The sequence below is a fragment of the Pan troglodytes genome, chromosome 7, assembly GCF_028858775.2.
Source record: "Pan troglodytes isolate AG18354 chromosome 7, NHGRI_mPanTro3-v2.0_pri, whole genome shotgun sequence".
Classification (NCBI taxonomy): domain Eukaryota; kingdom Metazoa; phylum Chordata; class Mammalia; order Primates; family Hominidae; genus Pan; species Pan troglodytes.
Window position 1 is genome coordinate 104,988,490 of NC_072405.2, and position 18,852 is coordinate 105,007,341.

Below are 18,852 nucleotides of genomic sequence, written 5' to 3' on the forward strand. Positions count from 1 at the left end.
AAGTCCTGGGATTACAGGTGTGAGCCACTGCACCCAGCCCCAGGTGTTATTTTTGCTTGTGCCATATATCTACATTAAAAAAAAAAAAAGCAAAAATTAGGTTAACATTGCACATGAAGTTTTGCATTTTGCTTTTTTGTTTTTTATAATAATTTATTTAATCAATACCTATTGAAGAACAGAAGTTTTTGTTGTTGTTGTTGTTGTTTTTCCAATTTTCTTGCTAGTAAAACAAAATGCTATAGTTAAAATTCTTGTGTGTGGCCAGGTGCGGTGGCTCATGCCTGTAATCCCAGCACTTTGGGAGGCCAAGGCGGGTGGATCACTTGAGGTCAGGAATTTGAGACCAGCCTGGCCAACACGGTGAAACCTGGTCTCTACTAAAAATGCAGAAATTAGCTGGGCGTGGTGGCATGTGCCTGTAATTCCAGCTACTTGGGAGGCTGAGGCAGGAGAATCACTTGAACCCAGAAGGCAGGGGTTGCAGTGAGCCAAGATCACAACCACTGTACTCTAGCCTGGGCGACAGTGAGACTCCGCTTCAAAAAAAAAAAAAAAAACCCTTGTATGTCTATCTTTATACTCTTATGCTAATATATTTTTAGGCTACATTACTAGAAATGGCATTGCCTATCTTAGAGTTTTTTCGTTTTGTTTTGTTTTTTTAAGACAGAGTCTCGCTTTTCACCCAGGCTGGAGTACAGGGGTGCGATCTCAGCTCACTGCAACCTCTGCCTCCCAGGCTTAGGTGATCCTCCTGCCTCAGCCTCCCAAGTAGCTGGGACCACAGGCATGTGTCACCATGCCTGGCTAATTTTTGTAGTTTTGGTAGAGACAGGGTTTCACTGTGTTGCCCAGGCTGGTCCCAAACTCCTGGCCTCAAGTGATCCACCCACCTCAGCCTCCCAAAGTGCTGGGATTACAGGCATAAGCCACCACTCCCAGTCCACCAAATTGCCTTCTGAAAAAGCTCTCATAGCTTGTATTCTCTCCAAGAATACAATTTTCCTGCATCCTCATCAGTATTAATGCTTTTATTTTATACTAATTTGCTAGCCCACATGTCTGCTTGATTTTTAAAAAACTGGATAACAATCTGTTGCTGAAAATTAGAGTCTAAGCTTTTTCACTGTCCCTTAACATTTTGGTATTTTCGTGAGTAGTAGGAAAGAGCTCAGAGAACAAAAATTAGATAATAATGATGTTCACAGGATGTCTCATGTATGACTCCATTTGTGTTTTCTAGCTTGAAGTACATCTGGATTCCTTATGTGTGCATGTTAGCAGCATTTGGTGTATGTTCTCCCGAACTTTGGATGACACTTTTCAAGTGGCTTCGATTAAGAACTGTACACCCAATATTGTTGGTGAGTCATTATTTTGCATTGTTTCTCTTCTAATTATGTAAAATCAAATGCTAATAAATGGAAACTACATTGAATACAATTGAAATAGCATGAGTAAATTACATGATGACTTACAGGTAGAAAAACAGATCCTGTGCAAAACATTTTTAAAAATAATTTCTGGGCTGGACGCGGTGGCTCACGCTTGTAATCCAAGCACTTTGGGAGGCTGAAGTGGGTGGATCACTTGAGGCCAGGAGTTCGAGACCAGCCTGGCCAACATGGTAAAACCCTGTCTCTACTTAAAATACAAAAAAAAATTAGCTGGGCATGGTGGTGCATGCCTGTAGTCCCTGCTACTCAAGAGGCTGAGAATTGAGAATTGGTTGAACCCAGGAGGCAGAGGTTGCAGTGAGCCAAAATCTCACCACTGCACTCCAGCCTGGGCAACAGAGCAAGACTTTGTCTCGAAAAAAAAAATTCTGATTATCAAAGTAATGCATTTTAATGCATACAACTTAAAAAATAAAAGATAAAAATGTACGTGAATCAGTAATGTGAGAGGTCATCAAGAATTAATTTTTATGATATCTTTCTTGGTTTGATTAAGAACTATGGTATATTTTCTATGTGAATGGAACATTACATTCTGCCTGCTATGTGCTTGGGATACAAAGATAATTATAGCACACTTAATTTCATCAAGTGGATTATAATCTCTGGGTGTAAAAACAGATAATAAGAATTCGGCCCTCTGTCCCCTGCTCCCTCCGCTTCCACTTTCTTCAACCTGCCAGCTCTTCCTTCTTTCCCTGTCCTGCCTCCTAAAAAACAAAAAGAAATTTTCATAGGGTGCTGTTAGAACATAGGGAAGGGCTACTCAATTCTGTTTTTCTTTTTCTTTCTTTTTTTTTTCTTTTAGGGACTCAAATAAGGCTTTCCAATCTGAGATTGGAAATATATTTAGTTATTAGGCAAATGAAGGGGAAAGAAAGGGTATTCATGGTAGAAGGAATAGACACAGAAGTAGGCAAACAACATGATGTAATCAAAGGGACTGGGAAAAAAGCACAATATATTTAGTTTTCTTGGCACATAAAGTGTGAGGTAGGTAGGGGTGGTCAAGAAATGAGACTGGAGAAGTGGAGGAAGGTGAGGCCATGGGGTCCCTGGGTGTCATGCTGCGGAGCTGGCTCTCATGCTGTCAGCAGTGGGAAGGAATTGGGATGTGTATGCCTCATGCAAAGTGAGAGAGTCAGACTTACATTTTCTATTTGCTCACTCTTACATTTCTGTGAAGGATAGTCCTACAGGCAACAGACTTCAGTCACAGAGGAGGCCAGAGTGGCTAGAAGTAATTGAAGCTTCAATTTATTGAATGTTCACTATGTCAGGTACTGTTTGAAGCATTTCACATGCTATTTAATCCTAGATTTTCTCTGTTTTATAGATTTAAAAAAAAAAAAACCAAGGCTTTAATTGTTTAAATAACTTACTTGAGATTACCAAGTTTGTAAGTATGGAAATCATGATTCACACCCAGGATTTTCTTTTCTCTTTTTTTTTTTTTTCTTTTTGAGACAGAGTCTTACGGTGTCTCCCAGGCTGGAGTGCAGTGGCACAGTCATAGTTCACTTTAGCCTTAAACTCCTGGGCTTAAGCAATCCTCCTGCCTCGTCCTCCTGAGTAGCTGGGACTTCAGGCACACGCCACCATGCCCAGCTAATTAAAACTTTTTTTTTGGTAGAGACAGGGTCTCACTATGTTGCCCAGGCTGGTCTCAAACTCCTGGACTCAAGCAATCCTCCCACCTTGGCCCCCAAGTTCTGGAATTATAGGTGTGAGCTACCGCACCCAGCCACGCCCAGGTTTTTCTGACTCAAAAGCCCATTTGATTAATAGTATGCCAGATTGGAATGAAAAAAGTAGTTAGAAGATCAGTAAGCCTCACTGCTTATTAAGTATGGGGAAATGAGGAAGAGGGAGATAACTTAGATGTTTCCTGGGTTTCTGGTTGGTATGACTAGATCACAGGGTCACTAAAAGACATGGGACAGTAGGCAGAGCAGGTTTTATTATAGCAGGACGATGATACATTATCTTTAATAATGCTTATGTTGTATTTTGCCAGTCTTATTTCAAGGAGAGTTTATATATTCTTATTTTAACAGACTAGTATACTGATGTATATTAGCTATTTTTCTTGTGTTAATTGATTTTTTTGTTGTTAGCTTTTCATGTAGTAGTGTACTATCCTTTGTAAGATCTGTATAACATAAATTTCTGGCAAATTTTTCAAATATCCACTTGCCATTTGAAATATTATTATGAGCATTACCTTTTTAATGTTCTGCCTTAAATTTTTATAGTAAATGTTTATGTCTCACTTTACTTCCAGCTTAATATCTTTGAAAGTCATTAGTTTTCACCCATCTCATTCTGTGAACTAGGTTCTATGTTGACTTCATTTTTTTTGAAATTTGTATAACTATAGAGATATATGATTGGTCATAGAATCAGTGTCTATTACCTCTAACGTGTGTTCTGAAATGTATTTATTTGTAATCCTTTTTGCTTTAATATTTTAGGCTCTTATTCTGAGCATGGCCGTGCCTACTATAATAGGTCTCAGCTTATGGAAAGAGGTAAAAAAATTAGATTTTTATATTAATAAAATGTACTTTATCTACAAAGGTAGTGATAAATTTATATGTGTGGGTAGGAAACATGTCGAGACACTATCCTAACAAAATAAAATGTAACATTCTTAGTAATGCTTAATTTTTTTTGTTATTAGGAACATTGCAGAAGAGCTAAAACATTTCTAGAATGCCACCTGATGCCATTTTCTGCAGTCTAATGCTAGTGTTAATTCAGTTTATAATTGGCAAAGGAAATTGCTGAGTAAATAGGAATTAATATTAAAACACGTTTTGGTAACTCCAAAACTTTATCATCTATGAAATGATATAAATTCTGCAAATTATTGGACCTGAAAATTTATTTATATATTTAGTATGTATGTGCCTGAAAGATGATCAATTTATTATTGTTTGGTAATGATAAAATTATTTATTGAGTCAAAGCAGTGAATTAACCATAAAATAGATGATTTGGATTGAGAAAAATAAGCAGGCCATTGAAGGAAAGCAAAGAGATCCATCATGACATTTTTTCCATGCGAACGGTGTTGTAATATCATTTACCTTAAGTTAGTCTGTTAGTCTTTTGAAATACTGTGGAACAGTTTTAAACTTTCTAATTACTGACATACATCTTTTGGGGATTTTTTTTTTTTTTTTTTTTTTTTGCATTTTAGTTTTTTCCCAGATTAATGACAGAATTAATGGAACTACAGGAATTCTATGACCCAGATACAGTGGAACTTATGACCTGGATAAAGTAAGGATTGAAGTGCCCAAGACTATTATTAAGCTATTAATTAATCACTGCATGCTATCTAATGAATTCACAGGAAATAATAAATTAATACTTCTCCAAATTTTTTCATAAAACTCAGGCGTTTAAGGGATATTTAGATTTTGGTTGGACTTAGTGATTCTAATTTTCCGCTCATCTCCATGGGCTTGAAAATATAGCATTGGTCGGTATAAGATTTGAAACTGCCATTGTCAAACACTTAGAAATATGGGATAAAAAAGAAGAGATATCCTTTTATTTAGATACTCAAGAGGATGCTTATTTTGCCCTGTGTTGGAGGTGAATTGTCAGTGGATTATTAGTTTTGATAACCAGGGGTTTTAGATTTTAATGCCCACACAGGACAGGAGATGTGGTCTTAGGCCTATGGAAGCAGGGAATTGGAATTGAGAACCCCCCAACACACACATGTGTAACTCAGGGAACCTCAGAAGGCTACACTGGCAGTGAAAGGATAGAAGAGCAAAATACCTAGTCAGTGAAAGGATGGAGTAGCAAGGTACCAAGGGGTAGAGAAAGAAGATGAGAAAGCAGATCTCTCTTGCATTCATCTCTTGGTCAAAAAAATTCTCCCCTCTCAATTTATAGCAATGGATCTGAATTCATGTGGTTTTATAGTTCGAAATTATACTTGGCTAATGTAATTTGAAATTATGCTTGTCTAATCTAAGAAATCCCAAATTAAGAAATTAACATTAAAAGTGGTTTGGGGTTGGTCTGGAATGGGTGACAAATCCTCAACCCATGTTATACAGGATTCCATAAGTAAAGTTTCATAAAGGTAAGCTCTGAAATTATAAAACACATAAACAGCTCAACGCAGTGTGTGAATTAGACCTCTAGCTATTTCTGATAATAAAATTTATGTCATTTGGGGTTTGCTACATAACAGAATGCCACAAAACTTAGTGGCTTACAAACAATAAACATTTGTTATTCCACACCATCTTGAGAATTAGCAGGGTTAGGGTGCTGGGGAGGATTGTTTTGGTCTGGGCCAGCTCCACTGGGACTGGATAGTCTAGGGTTGGCTATGTGTCAGCTGAGGGGATCAAATTTACTTGGCCCTCTGTGTCTCATCATCTAGCAGGTTAACTTGGGCTTGTTTACAAGGTGGTAGTTGTAGAATTCCCAAGAGCAGCAAGAGAGGGCAATTCTCAATGTCAAGCATGTTTTAAGTCACTGCTTACACGGTGCTTACTATTGTCCTATTGGCCAAAGCAAGTCACATGATTAATACTAGCATTCCCTCCAAGACCATGACCATAGGGAGAGGAATTACTGTGGCCATTTTTGTAACCAGTCTATTCCATGGATGGAGACTATGAAATAACTACATTGAAATTTATTAAAGACATAAAAGAAGATAAGAAAACATGAAAAAGTGATGAAATACTATCAAAAAAGACCAGAAAAATATGGGAAAAAAGACAAAAAGTGTTTCTAGAAATTTAAAATTGGTTTATAGAATAGGTATATAGGAACAAGAATAGATTTTATTATAATGTCTTGTTACTATAACATATCTTCTATTTTATACAAATAGTTTTCTTTAGATCACCCTTAACTATTACCCATTAATACTTTTTGTAAATTCTGTTTTCTATTGTTGAACACTGCCTTGTGTTATCATTAACAAAAGAGGAAGTTACATCTCTGTATGATTTACCACAGTATTTTCAAAGACAGCAAAGGCCCAAACAATTACCTATTGAATATTGATGTTACTGGGTACAATTACTGTGTTTTATATCTGTTTCCTCACTATTGAGGACAGTGGCCATATATGCCATCTCTTTATTTCAATAGCCGGGCACTATCCCTAGCGCATAGAGGTGTGTGCTTAATGTTAAATTTAGACAGTGAATAAATAAGTGAATGTATTACAACAGCCCTTTGGGACCTACTTGTAGGTTTTCCACTTTGCAAGTAGCATCTGTCTGGGACTTGGGATAATGATTCAGAGTGGAGAAGTCCTATATGTTCTGCCTGGAGACAGACACATGGGTAAAGACAGTGAAGGAGCAGGAGGAGAGGTGGATTTGGAAGAAGTTGGGTTGTAGGTGGTTAATTTGCAAAAGATGGAGTTGAGAATTCACAGTATCATCACTGAACTAGCCACCTTATCTAAAATAATATATTCTTGTTACTATCCCCTTACTCTGCATTATTTTTAATCATATTATTACCACCCAATATATATGTTTACTTCTTATTGTCTTCCCCCTGCTCCCTCTTTTTAGAAAAGTTTCTGTATCTTCAGCACAAGTGTCTGCTGCATAGTTAGGTGCCCAATTTTTTTGAATGAATCCATAAATGAAATGAAATGAAAACTGGCATTGAAACTTAAATGTGTAAACATTGTAAGTTGTCTGGTATTTCAGAGTTGATATAGATCAGTGATCTAAATAGTATACTTGCCTTTTCAGTGTGCAAATCTTTATGGTTCTTTGCAGAAGGCAAGCTCCAGTTGCAGCTGTGTTTGCAGGGAGTCCACAGTTAATGGGTGTGATTAAATTATGCACTGGATGGGTGGTGACAAGTTTGCCTCTTTACAATGATGATGATCTTCTCAAGAGAAATGAAAATGTAAGACATTTTAAATTCTACATTTGGATCTCTTTTCCAGCACTTTGTATTTTAGCATAGTCTGCAGTATACTATGCTTCTAGGAGCTAGGAAAGTCCAAACAATTTTAGAAGAGTTAATTAACTTCCATTTTAAAAAACCTTTATAATTAATAATACAGTTAACCAAGAGGAGACCCAAAATTAAAATACTAAGTTCTTTGTTTTATGAATAATACTGATATGTTTCTAGGAAAAATACTTAATTTTCCACAAAGTATCAAGGGACCTAATGTGTAATATTTTACCCAGGCTGGAATACAGTTGTGCAATCTCAGCTCACTGCAACCTCCGCTTCCTGGGTTCAAGTGATTCTCCTGCCTCCAAGCGATTCTCCTTCCTCAGCCTTCTGAGTAGCTAGGATTATAGGCACTCACCACCACAGCCGGCTAACATTTTTTTAATTCACCCAGGCTGGAGTACAGTGGCGCAATCTCGGCTCATTGCAACCTCCGCTTCCTGGGTTCAGGCGATTCTCCTGCCTCTGCCTCCTGAGTAGCTGGAATTACAGGCACCTGCCACCACAGCCGGCTAACGTTCTTTTTAAAATATTGTTCTCAATCAAATTTTTATTTTATTTTTTATTTTATTTATTTATTTTTTGAGACAGAGTCTTGCTCTGTCACCCAGGCTGGAGTGCAATGGTGCGATCTTGGCTCACTGCAACCTCCACCTCCTGGGTTCAAGTGATTCTTCTGCCTCAGTCTCCTGAGTAGCTGGGATTACAGGCACCGGCCACCATGACCAGTTAATTTTTGTATTTTTTAGTAGAGACAGGGTTTCACCATGTTGATCAGGCTGGTGGCAAACTCCTGACCTCAGGTGATCCACCTGCCTCGGCTTCCCAAAGTGCTGGGAATACAGGCGTGAGCCACCGTGCCCAGCCCTCAATCAAATTTTTAAAAGAAAGCTGTCAAGTAATATCTTGGTACTACATTTTGTCTTTCTCAGCTAAAGTTCTATTATTGCTTATAAAACACTAATTTATTTTTTAATAAATGGGCAGTTATTGACTCAGTATAACATTAGAATGGTATCTAATTAATTATAGTTTAGATGATGTCTTATTTTGAATGTTTGGTATGGATTTAAATGGTAACTTCATATCTGAAAGCAATGATCAACTGAACCTGAGTTCCCAATATTCTGTTTTTCAATTTTAGATAATTTCATAGAGTTTTTAAGCATATTCTAAGTTAAGGAAGAAATACAGTAATATAGAGATTAAGAATGCAGACTCAGAAATTTGAGTACCTGAACCCAAATGCTAGCTCTGCTGTGTATTAGCTTCGTGACCTTAAGCGAGTTACTAAATCTGGAGATTGAGAATAATAGTTCTCACCTCCTACTTGTGAGAATTAAATGAGATAATGTACAATGCCTGAAACACAGTAAAATTTTAAAGTTTGCTATTATGTTATTATTCTGTACTATTAAGTGGTTGTTGCATGCATACACATATATACATAGACACACACAAGGTACAAAGAGGAGTAAAAAAGCAGGAACAATCAAACAATTCTGCCTGCAAAAGTCTAAGAAGTTGTCATAAAAGGCAGTCCCTTGATCTGGGCTTTGAAGGATGATTAGAAACTTGTTTGGAAAAGAAATATATATGATTCCAGGCTGAAAAAGTAACATGAGCCAAGGAATTTGTATAGTCTTGAAACTAGGAAAGAAAATGAGGCCAAATTCTGACAGACCTGGAATGTCATGCTGAAAAATTTATACTTATCCTTGAGGCAGTTAAGAGACATGACTTTTAGTAAACCTGGCAGTGGAATGATTAGATCTGCTTTGAAGAGTTAATTATGGTCATGGCAGAAAGAACAGATTGAAGCAGGCAGGGGAGAGATCAGAGATGGGGAGATCTACCTGAGAATGATTTCCTTGAGAGACAGCAGCCATCTCTGATGAGTATTTGCTCCACCTCCAAAAGATAGAGTTGCTTAGGCAGAATATAGACAGCATATTCCTGAATTTTATTTTTTGTGGATTTAAAACAACAAACTCTGTGACTTTGTTTTCTTTGATTGGTCTTTTTCTAATATGGAATTTCAGAATTACTTGTAATTAGGTCAGAGTTCTATTTAGGTTCTAATTTAAACATTTTAGAGTTTTAAGTTTTATGTAACTTGTCTATGAGAATAGTAACCATGGTTTTTGAAACCTTTGTCTTTCTCTATGGTATGTAGTACATAGCAGGTATTGAGTAAATTTGTTGTTAAGCTAAAATCCAAACTGAACTCCATAAATGAGACCATATCATTTATTTATTTTTTAATTTTAATTTTTTTTGTTGTTGTTGTTGACGAGTCTCGCTCAGGCTGGAGTGCAGTGGCACAATCTCAGCTCACTGCAGCCTCCGCCTCCCAGGTTCAAACAGTTCTCCTGCCTCAACCTCCTGAGTAGCGGGGACTACAGGTGCACACCACCACGCCTGGCTAATTTTTTATGTTAGTAGAGACAGGGTTTCATCATGTTGCCCAGGCTGGTCTTGAACTCCTGAGCTCAGGCAATCCGCCTACCCCTGCCTCCCAAAGTGCTAGGATTACAGGAGTGAGCTACCATGCCCGGCCATTTATTTAATTAATTTATTTATTTTTAATTAATTTATTTTTTTGAGATAGAGTCTCACTCTGGTACGGTATGGATTTAAATGGTAACTTCATATCTGAAAGCAATGATGAACTGAACCTAAGTTCCCAATATTCTGTTTTTCAATTTTAGAGAATTTCGTAAAAGCTGGAGTGCAGTGGCATGATCTCGGCTCACTGCAACCTCCATCTCCCAGGTTTAAGCAATTCTCCTGCCTCAGACTCCCGAGTAGCTGGGACTACTGGTGCATGCCACCGCGCCCAGCTAATTTTTGTATTTTTAGTAGAGATGGGGTTTTGCCATGTTGGCCAGGCTGGCCTCAAACTCCTGATCTCAAGTGATCCGCCTGCCTGGGTCTCCCAAAGTGCTGGGATTACAGGCGTGAGACACTGCGCCTGGCCGACCATATCATTTAAATTACACAGAGTCTCTAATTCATAATATGTGGCTAATCCTTATATAATCCCCTGGGCCAGTGATTCTTAACCTGGGAGAATTGTTCCCTGAGGGGACATTTGGCAGTGTCTGGAGACATTTTTGGTTGTCTCAATGTCATAACTGGAAGAGGGGTTCTACGAGCATCTTGTGGGTAGAGACCAGGAATGCTGATCTACATTGCAGAGAACATCATCCCTTGTGTCCCAACAAAGAATGATCTGGCCTAAAATGTGAATAGTGCCAAGGTTGAGAAACTGTGCTGTAGGCTATCAGTAATGTTGTTACAATCGCATAGAAGTGGTTTTTTTTTAATGCCCCAATAGTATGTTTCAGTTTCTTAACACTTAAAAATAAATAAAATTGTAAATAACTATGAATAGGTATAGGCTAGATAGGATAGAACCATTCCCACTGAAACGTATTTAGTGTAGTGAAATGAGGGAGACACTTCCTCTTGATGTATTGGCATTCTGTGTGCCACAGAATGTTGAAGGTGGGTATTCCTAGCATGTCAGTGGACGTGGGAACTGAAGGTACTAGATAGGCAGCTGTGGTGACAGGTAGGAGGCAGCTACTGGATATTCTGCAAATAGATTGGAATCTTATTCATTCTAGATTTCAAATCTCAGTATTTTCAGGACAAATAGTATATGATACTATGGGCCTAATATTTGTGGTTTTACTACTTTTTGAAGGATATCAAGAGTTGATCCAATATTAACATTTCAGAAAGACTGAAAAGCTTTATTATCTAATAAGATCCAGAGTTTATTATCTAATAAGTTCAGAAAAATTATAGTAAAAAGCACCACATAATCCAAACATGAGTTTTGATATATAGATGAATATTTACATTTATTTATAAAAATAAATATATTTTTCATATATAATAGTACTTAGAACACAGTAGATGCTTGATGTATAGTTTCAATTTACTGAAGTTTTAAATGTCCTTTAAATTTTATTTTAATTATATTCTTTCAGTTTTATTTTAATTATATTCTTTCAGATCTACCAAATCTATTCAAAGCGATCTGCTGAGGATATTTATAAAATACTGACATCTTACAAAGCTAATTACCTAATTGTAGAGGATGCTATCTGCAATGAGGTGGGACCCATGAGAGGCTGTAGGGTTAAAGATTTATTAGACATTGCAAATGGCCACGTAAGTAACCATTTGGAAAGTTATATATATATATATATTTTTTTTTTTTAGAAAAATGACTTTAAACTTATAATCTTTAAACTTTATTTTTGGAACTTAACTAAGAATATAATTGAGTTATGTAATAATGGGGAAAGCTTCTTAAAAGTAGTTTGGAGTATTTTTTCAACATACAAAAGAAAATCTGGGCATTTTTGCAAAAATAATAAAAAATAATAATGGTATTACCAATACTGGAATTCCTTATTCATTGCCTGTACTTATTCAGGTTTCAACATTCATAAACAAAAGATGGCATAATTTGATTTGAATGATGATTTTATTTTATTATAATAATCTAAAGAGCAACTGGTTACCTTGTTATATTCTTATGTTGAGAAATTTCTTGTAATTTGATTCATATCTAGAAAAATTGCATGCTAAATTAACACAGTGCCTGTACATTGAGTCCCTATTATCCACAAAAACGAATGTATTAAAAGCCATGTTAGTTGTTAGGACTTGGCTGTATCTTAATTTCTATATTGATTTCGGCTGTTTTACCAAGCTGTGTTTTCCACAAGAAGAAGACTTAAGACTGACGCGCGCGCACGCGCGCGCATGTGTCTTCCCCCCCAGCCCCCATGGGCTTCCAATGAAGGCAGTGTGTATATCTGAGACTTAATGCTAGCTGGAATGGATTCTTGACTCCTGAGAAAGCTGGGAGTGAGGGATCATAAGAAAAGTTTAGTAAGTCATTGTAAGTGGTAGTAGATATACGATTCAGGTTGCAGCCAAGATTTTTTCTGTCTTTTCCTAAATAATCATAGCTCTTTGTCTTTCTTATCCGAGATCAGTTTGGAGGTAAGAAATTAGTTTTTGTGATTTCTACTTATCTTTTCCTCATGACCCCTTAATCTTGTAATATAAACTTACTCTGTTTTATGGTACATGTATTTTGAATTTCTCTGTTGGTACTTAGTGGCTGTGATCTTTGGTTTACTGGTGACACAAATGGAATTTTATGAAGCCTCGGGTACAGTTTCAGTAATTGGTGCTGTCTTGCTATCTGCTCTCTGAAGCCTTTCTATTCTGCTCTGATACCCACTTTTCTGCTGTTTTGAAGATCAGCTTACTTCTCCTTTCATGTCATGCCTGGCATGGACTTAAGCTAATCCATCCTTTTAAAGTTGGCTATCTGACATCTTTCATAGCCATTAAAATATTACTTAATTTTTTTTATAAAAACTTCTTCAAGCTAACTAAGCTATCTTAGTGAACATCATTCGGTGAAATTGTAAAGGTCTGCACTAAGTCACGAAAGTTTCCTTGCTTACTAAATAATTCTACACAAGAAGAGTGAATATATTTAGGAATATAATATGTTCATTTCTCAGCCTTGGTAGGGTGCATGATAGGGTCTTCGGAGCAATGATAATGGATTATGGAAACACTGCCTTCTAAATTTTAGGATTAAATCTTTTAAAAATTGGAAACCTTTGTGCTGGTTTCTCAGTGTCAATGAGAAGTTCAGGAGTATAGTGGGCATGGTGACTCACTTATGAAGAGGCTTCTATTTGCTAACAGTGAGATGTTTTATAGACAATGTTTAGCAGTAATGTGTTTTTTCATATAAATATACTCATTTGTATATTGATTGCATTTCTGCTATAAGCTTAATAAGCTTTTTAATATTATGTTTTATATCTTTTAATAGATGGTTTGTGAAGAAGGTGACAAGCTAACCTACTCAAAATATGGGCGATTTTGTCATGAGGTCAAAATTAACTATTCTCCATATGTGAATTATTTCACTAGAGTATACTGGAACAGATCCTACTTTGTATATAAAATCAACACTGTGATATCCTTCCAGTCTTGAAAAATAACAGAGCCTTCATTTCAAAGACTACCTGAAGTAAAATGCAGTTTTCTTCTACCTACTCGGTGTCTTTTGCAGATCAGAGTATGGACATTTGAAATATTGCTGCTTCTTTCCCCCTTCTGCTGTTAACTGGATCCAGAGTTCTGTGGGAAATAGAAGATCAAGCATTACTGTCCTTTGATTAAATGTGATATCTACCACTCTGCAATATTCCAGACAGGTGTCTTCCTTACCGTTACATGGTCTTTAACACTTTTACTGATTGCAACATTTTCCCCATAAAATCTTCATTCTATTATAATATTGATCTTGAATTTGAATATGTGCAAGGTCAGATACATTTCTCAAACATAACATTTAATAAATAATGTGATATAATTATTTAATAGAAAGAATAATTCCAACCTTCAAGCAAGTTTCTGAAGGTATTTTATGATGTATAACAACTGAAGTTTTACAATAAAAACTAATTTAAATGTTAGCTGAAGATATGTGGCATTTAAATTAAAATGGAAATTATATAAAGGAAAGTGATTTTTAAGGATATACATAAAGATATATTTAGAATTTTCATGATACTGTTCTCCTCATCTACTGCTTATGTTAAGTGAGAACTTTCTTAGTAATACATAATGCATGATGTTACTGCATTTTCTAAATGACTAGTAAGTGATTAGTTTTTTCACTTATGCCTATTAATTTGATACCAATTTAATCATGATAAAACAATAACCGTTAACATATATTTTGTTAAATGGACATTTAAAAGAATGTTCAGGTTTTTTTTTTAAAATACTGATATGGGGCATACAATCTATTCACATGTTTTCTACTGAAGTACTAAGTAAAAAAGTTAAATCATTATCAGAATAAAAATATGTGTTCTAAAATGAGCAACAATTTCTGGGGATACATGCAGATGTTGTTAAACATACCTCTGCATGCAGATATATTATAAAACACAAGCAATGTTATTTATGAAACTGTGATGCAGTCTTCACCATCAAGAAAAAATGACAACTATAATAAAATTTACAACACAGTTTCACAGTCTAAATGCTATGTTCCTTTAAGTATTTTCATATTTTTAATCATTTATTAAGAGAAAATTGTAAAAAGTTAATTTGGCCTTATAGAGAGATTCAGGATAGATGTAGCCTATAGATGTGTCATTTTAATAAGTTGGGATACATGTTTAGTTTTTCCTTATATTCCTGTTCAGTGAACAGATTTTCATAATTCTCACTTGTTAAAGTGCTGCAAAAATTGCATTTTCAGTACTTTAAATTATTACATTAGAAGAGAGCATTTCTCCGTTGTCTTTATTTTCTGTTATATATGTGTCGTAAAAGTACACTACATTAGAAGGGAGCTTTTCCATTGTCTTTATTTTCTGTTATACATGTGTTGTTAAAGTACTTGCATTCTTAGACTAACTCTCAGATGCTTTGCTCTTTTGGAGCTGAAGAATTGTTTGATGGTGATGTCATATATCTGATAGATTAGTTTCAGTGGTTCTCATTTCACTTTTATACATAATTTCTTAACTATATTAAGATAGTTGCAGGCAGTGTACCTCAGGTTGACTCTGTACATCTGAATAGTGAGTTACTAGTATTTTGCTTCAAGCCTTCTGAAAATATAACCATAGTTACCTAAGCACACAGTGAATAGTCACATGGTAGTCCTTGTGATTAGAGCATGTAAAACAATGTAATTGAAAAGTCAGCTTCCATATTTTGTAGGGGAAATAGAACACCCTACTTTTTATCTAGTGTGAAATATTTAATCTAATTTTTGTTGATTTATATTATGTTACCTGCGCTGAATTAGGTTTGGTACTTGTGTTTCGTTTGACATATTAGTAAGTTGCTTTTGCTTCTTTCTGTCAACTTATTTTTTAAATAAAATTGATCTGGAAAAATTGTTAATGGGATGTTTTAAATAATGAATTTTTAATCCAGCATCAGTTGAAAAGGAAAAGAAAGCTTCATTATGGAAATGACAATATTGAATATGACAGATAAGTTTATTTGCTTCTGTTTTAACTGCAGTTAAAATAATAGTACTAGACAACTTTAAGTGGAAAGCATTTAGTTTATTTCTTCACTTATTTGTAGAGTGAACAAATGATTCACAATTCTACAGGTAATTCCACTTAGGTAACTTACAGTTGTTAGGTTTGACAATAAAGATCTACTATGAGAGGAGAAGAATTTATGGGTTTTGGGTGGAAGGAATTTCTCGAAGAAATAAAAAATGTTCTTTGCCCTTGATATTGCAAACCCACTGATACAAGTGCCTTGAATTTATTATTATTATTATTTTTTATTTTTTTGAGATGGAGTTTCACTCTTGTCTCCCAGGCTGGAGTGCAATGGCGCGATCTTGGCTCACTGCAACCTCCGCTCACTGCAACCTCCGCCTCCCAGGTTCAAGTGATTCTCCTGCCTCAGCCTCCAGAGTAGCTGGGATTACAGGCACCTGCCACCAAGCACAGCTAATTTTTGTATTTTTAGTAGAAACGGGGTTTCGCTATGTTGGCCAGGCTGGTCTCGAACTCCTGACCTCAGATGATCCACTCACCCCAGCCTCCCAAAGTGCTGGGATTACAGACGTGAGCCACTGCGCCCGGCGCAAGTCTTTGTTAAAAGTAGAGATGGAGGCCAGGCGCGGTGGCTCACTCCTGTAATCCCAGCACTTTGGGAGGCTGAGGCAGGCAGATCACGAGGTCAGGAGATTGAGACCATCTTGGCCAACACGGTGAAACCCCGTCTCTACTGAAAATACAAAAAATTAGCCGGGCATCGTGGCGGGCGCCTGTAGTCCCAGCTACTCCGAGGCTGAAGCAGGAGAATGGCGTGAAGCGGTGAGGCGGAGCTTGCAGTGAGCCGGAGCTTGCAGTGAGCCGGAGCTTGCAGTGAGCCGAAGCTTGCAGTGAGCCGAGATCATGCCGCTGCACTCCAGCCTGGGCAACAGAGCAAGACTCCATCTCAAAAAGAAAAAAAAAGTAGAGATGGGATTTCTAGCCTCCTAAGTTAATTTAGCCTCCCAAATGCCAGACAAACAATCTAACATAAAATTTACCTTGAATAAGATATATGATATTGATTCTGAGCTGCTTTGTATTTTTTCTGACTTTGGCATCTGTATCTTGGTGCTTTCTGTTAGACTGGTAGAGTTTAAGAACCTAAGGAGTATGCATTGTACTTCAGTGCTAACTTTTTTCTTCATTACTTTCTGTGTATATAGGCAGCATATTTTTTTTGTAGAACATTAACCCAGATTGCTAATAGCTTCATGTTATGGCATTCTTCCACACAGTCCAGATTGATTTAAGGAAAAGCAGAAATGGAAGTCAAAGTGTGTTATAAATTGAGACTGAAAAACATGCTTTAAAAAATAGATTTAATTTCTTACACTGTGAATAGCCATTGTATTGTTTTGTTTCTGATAAATCAGTTGTTTTGGGCCCCTATTTTTGAACTGTTAAAAAATTTTGATGCTTTTCGTGGATAAAAGTAGTGCCTCTCTTTATACAACTGATGGGGTTTAAAAAAGTATGTAAGTTGCCTTTTTTGTTAAACTTATTTTAAATGCTCTAGTATTTAAAGGGTGTATGTTATTAATTAATCTGCATATTTGTAACGCAAATAACTACTTCCTGATTTACATCTCAATATATTCTTTCATTTGCCCAATTTAAAAAATACGTAGTCTCTATTGTTGCTGTTTACTAATAGTTTTAGATCCCAATGTGTATTAGAATTATAGCTACAAAAAGTTGCAAGTAAAATTTAGCAATTTCCTATTCAAACAGGATCTCATTAGTATGTTTTTTAATGTGTAGAATTAACACTTTAAATAAACAGGTGTAAAATTATAAAGGAATATATATGACAATTATTTTCTGTACATTAATGTCTAAACATTATACTTACTTTTTCATAATAAAAAAAGAAATTTTGGAACCAAATTTGTTGAGTTTAGCATAAAAGCATCTTTGAATTATTTCTGAGTTTCCTAAAATGTGCAACATTTTAATCTTGGCATATCTAATCCTATGTGCTGTTCTGTAAGAGGTACACTGGACTTCTAACCACTATATGTATTTAGTAGAATAATGGTATCACAAAGGAACAAGAATTCCAAACTTATAGTTTGAAATGTCTCATAAACAACCCTTTCGTATTTTAAGTTAGTAGCTTTGTATAGCTATTTAACACAGATGAGTATAGTTAGCTTTATATATATTATCCTCTGAGTCTTATCTATGACAATGTGTATTTAGATTAAATATGTTCCTCCTTTAACTAAAGTTGCATCTTTGCAAAGGATCAAAGTTCATTTCAGCAGACACAAATTCTTTAAAAGATTAGGGCTATAAACTAACACTTCAAATTTTATAATAATCAATATACTTTTATCAAGAAGGAAATTATTTCATGCTTAATTACCCTCCTTATTTTGTTTCCATAATAAAACTATTTTCAGAATTTTAAGTTCTTTTATTTATACATGAGCTTTTTTGGTGACAGCTTTGCTGAGATATAATTCATATACCGTACAATTCACCCGTTTAAAATGTATAATTCAGCCGGGTGCAGTGGCTCATGCCCGTAATCCCAACACTTTGGGAGGCTAAGGTGGGCAGATTGCTTGAACCCAAGAGTTTGAGACCAGCCTGGGCAACATGGAGAAACCCCATCTCTACAAAAAAATACAAAAATGTAGCCGGACGTGGTGGCACACACCCATAGTCCCAGCTACCTGGGAGGCTGAGGCAGGAGGATCACTTAGGTCAGGGAGGTGGAGGTTGCAGTGAACTGTGATCACACCACTGCACTCCAGCTTGGATGACAGAGGGAGACCCTGTCTCAATAAATAAATAAATAAAAATAAAATATACAATTCAGTGGTTTTTAGTACGTTCATAGAGCTATGCAATTATCACTACAATCAATTTTAACACATTTTTATTACTCCCAAAAGAAACCTCATACCCTTCTGGCTGTCAACCAATCATTCTATCCTCCCTAGCCCTAGGCAACCACTACTAATCTATTTTCCATCTCTATGTTTGCCTATTCTGGACATTTCATATAAATTAAATCATACAACATGCTTCTTTCACTTGGAATCTTTTTAAGGTTCATCCATGTTGTTCCATGTATCATTCATTCCTTTTTAGTGCCAGATAATATTCCACTGTATGTATTTACCACATTTTATCCATTCATTAGTTGATAGACATTTGTGTTGTTTCTACTTTTTAGTTATTATGAATAATGCTGATAGGATTATCTGTATACAGGTTTTTGTGTGGGCATATGTTCGTTTCTCTTAGGTATATATCTAGGAGTTAAATTG

General features: G+C 36.0%; 1 protein-coding gene across 5 annotated transcripts in view; it reads left to right on the forward strand.

Annotated features, from left to right (window-relative positions):
* DPY19L4 (dpy-19 like 4) overlaps positions 1-15,413 on the forward strand; it is a 71,071-nt gene extending 55,658 nt beyond the window's left edge. For all 5 annotated transcript variants that reach the window (XM_016959688.4, XM_063816415.1, XM_016959690.4 and 2 more), the window contains 6 exons: positions 1,247-1,367; positions 3,935-3,991; positions 4,666-4,748; positions 7,244-7,376; positions 11,460-11,618; positions 13,315-15,413. In XM_016959688.4, the coding sequence (XP_016815177.2) occupies positions 1,247-1,367; positions 3,935-3,991; positions 4,666-4,748; positions 7,244-7,376; positions 11,460-11,618; positions 13,315-13,479 (718 nt within the window). In that variant the 3' untranslated portion in view covers positions 13,480-15,413. The remainder of the gene's footprint in view (positions 1-1,246; positions 1,368-3,934; positions 3,992-4,665; positions 4,749-7,243; positions 7,377-11,459; positions 11,619-13,314) is intronic.
* Positions 15,414-18,852: the final 3,439 nt, after the last annotated feature.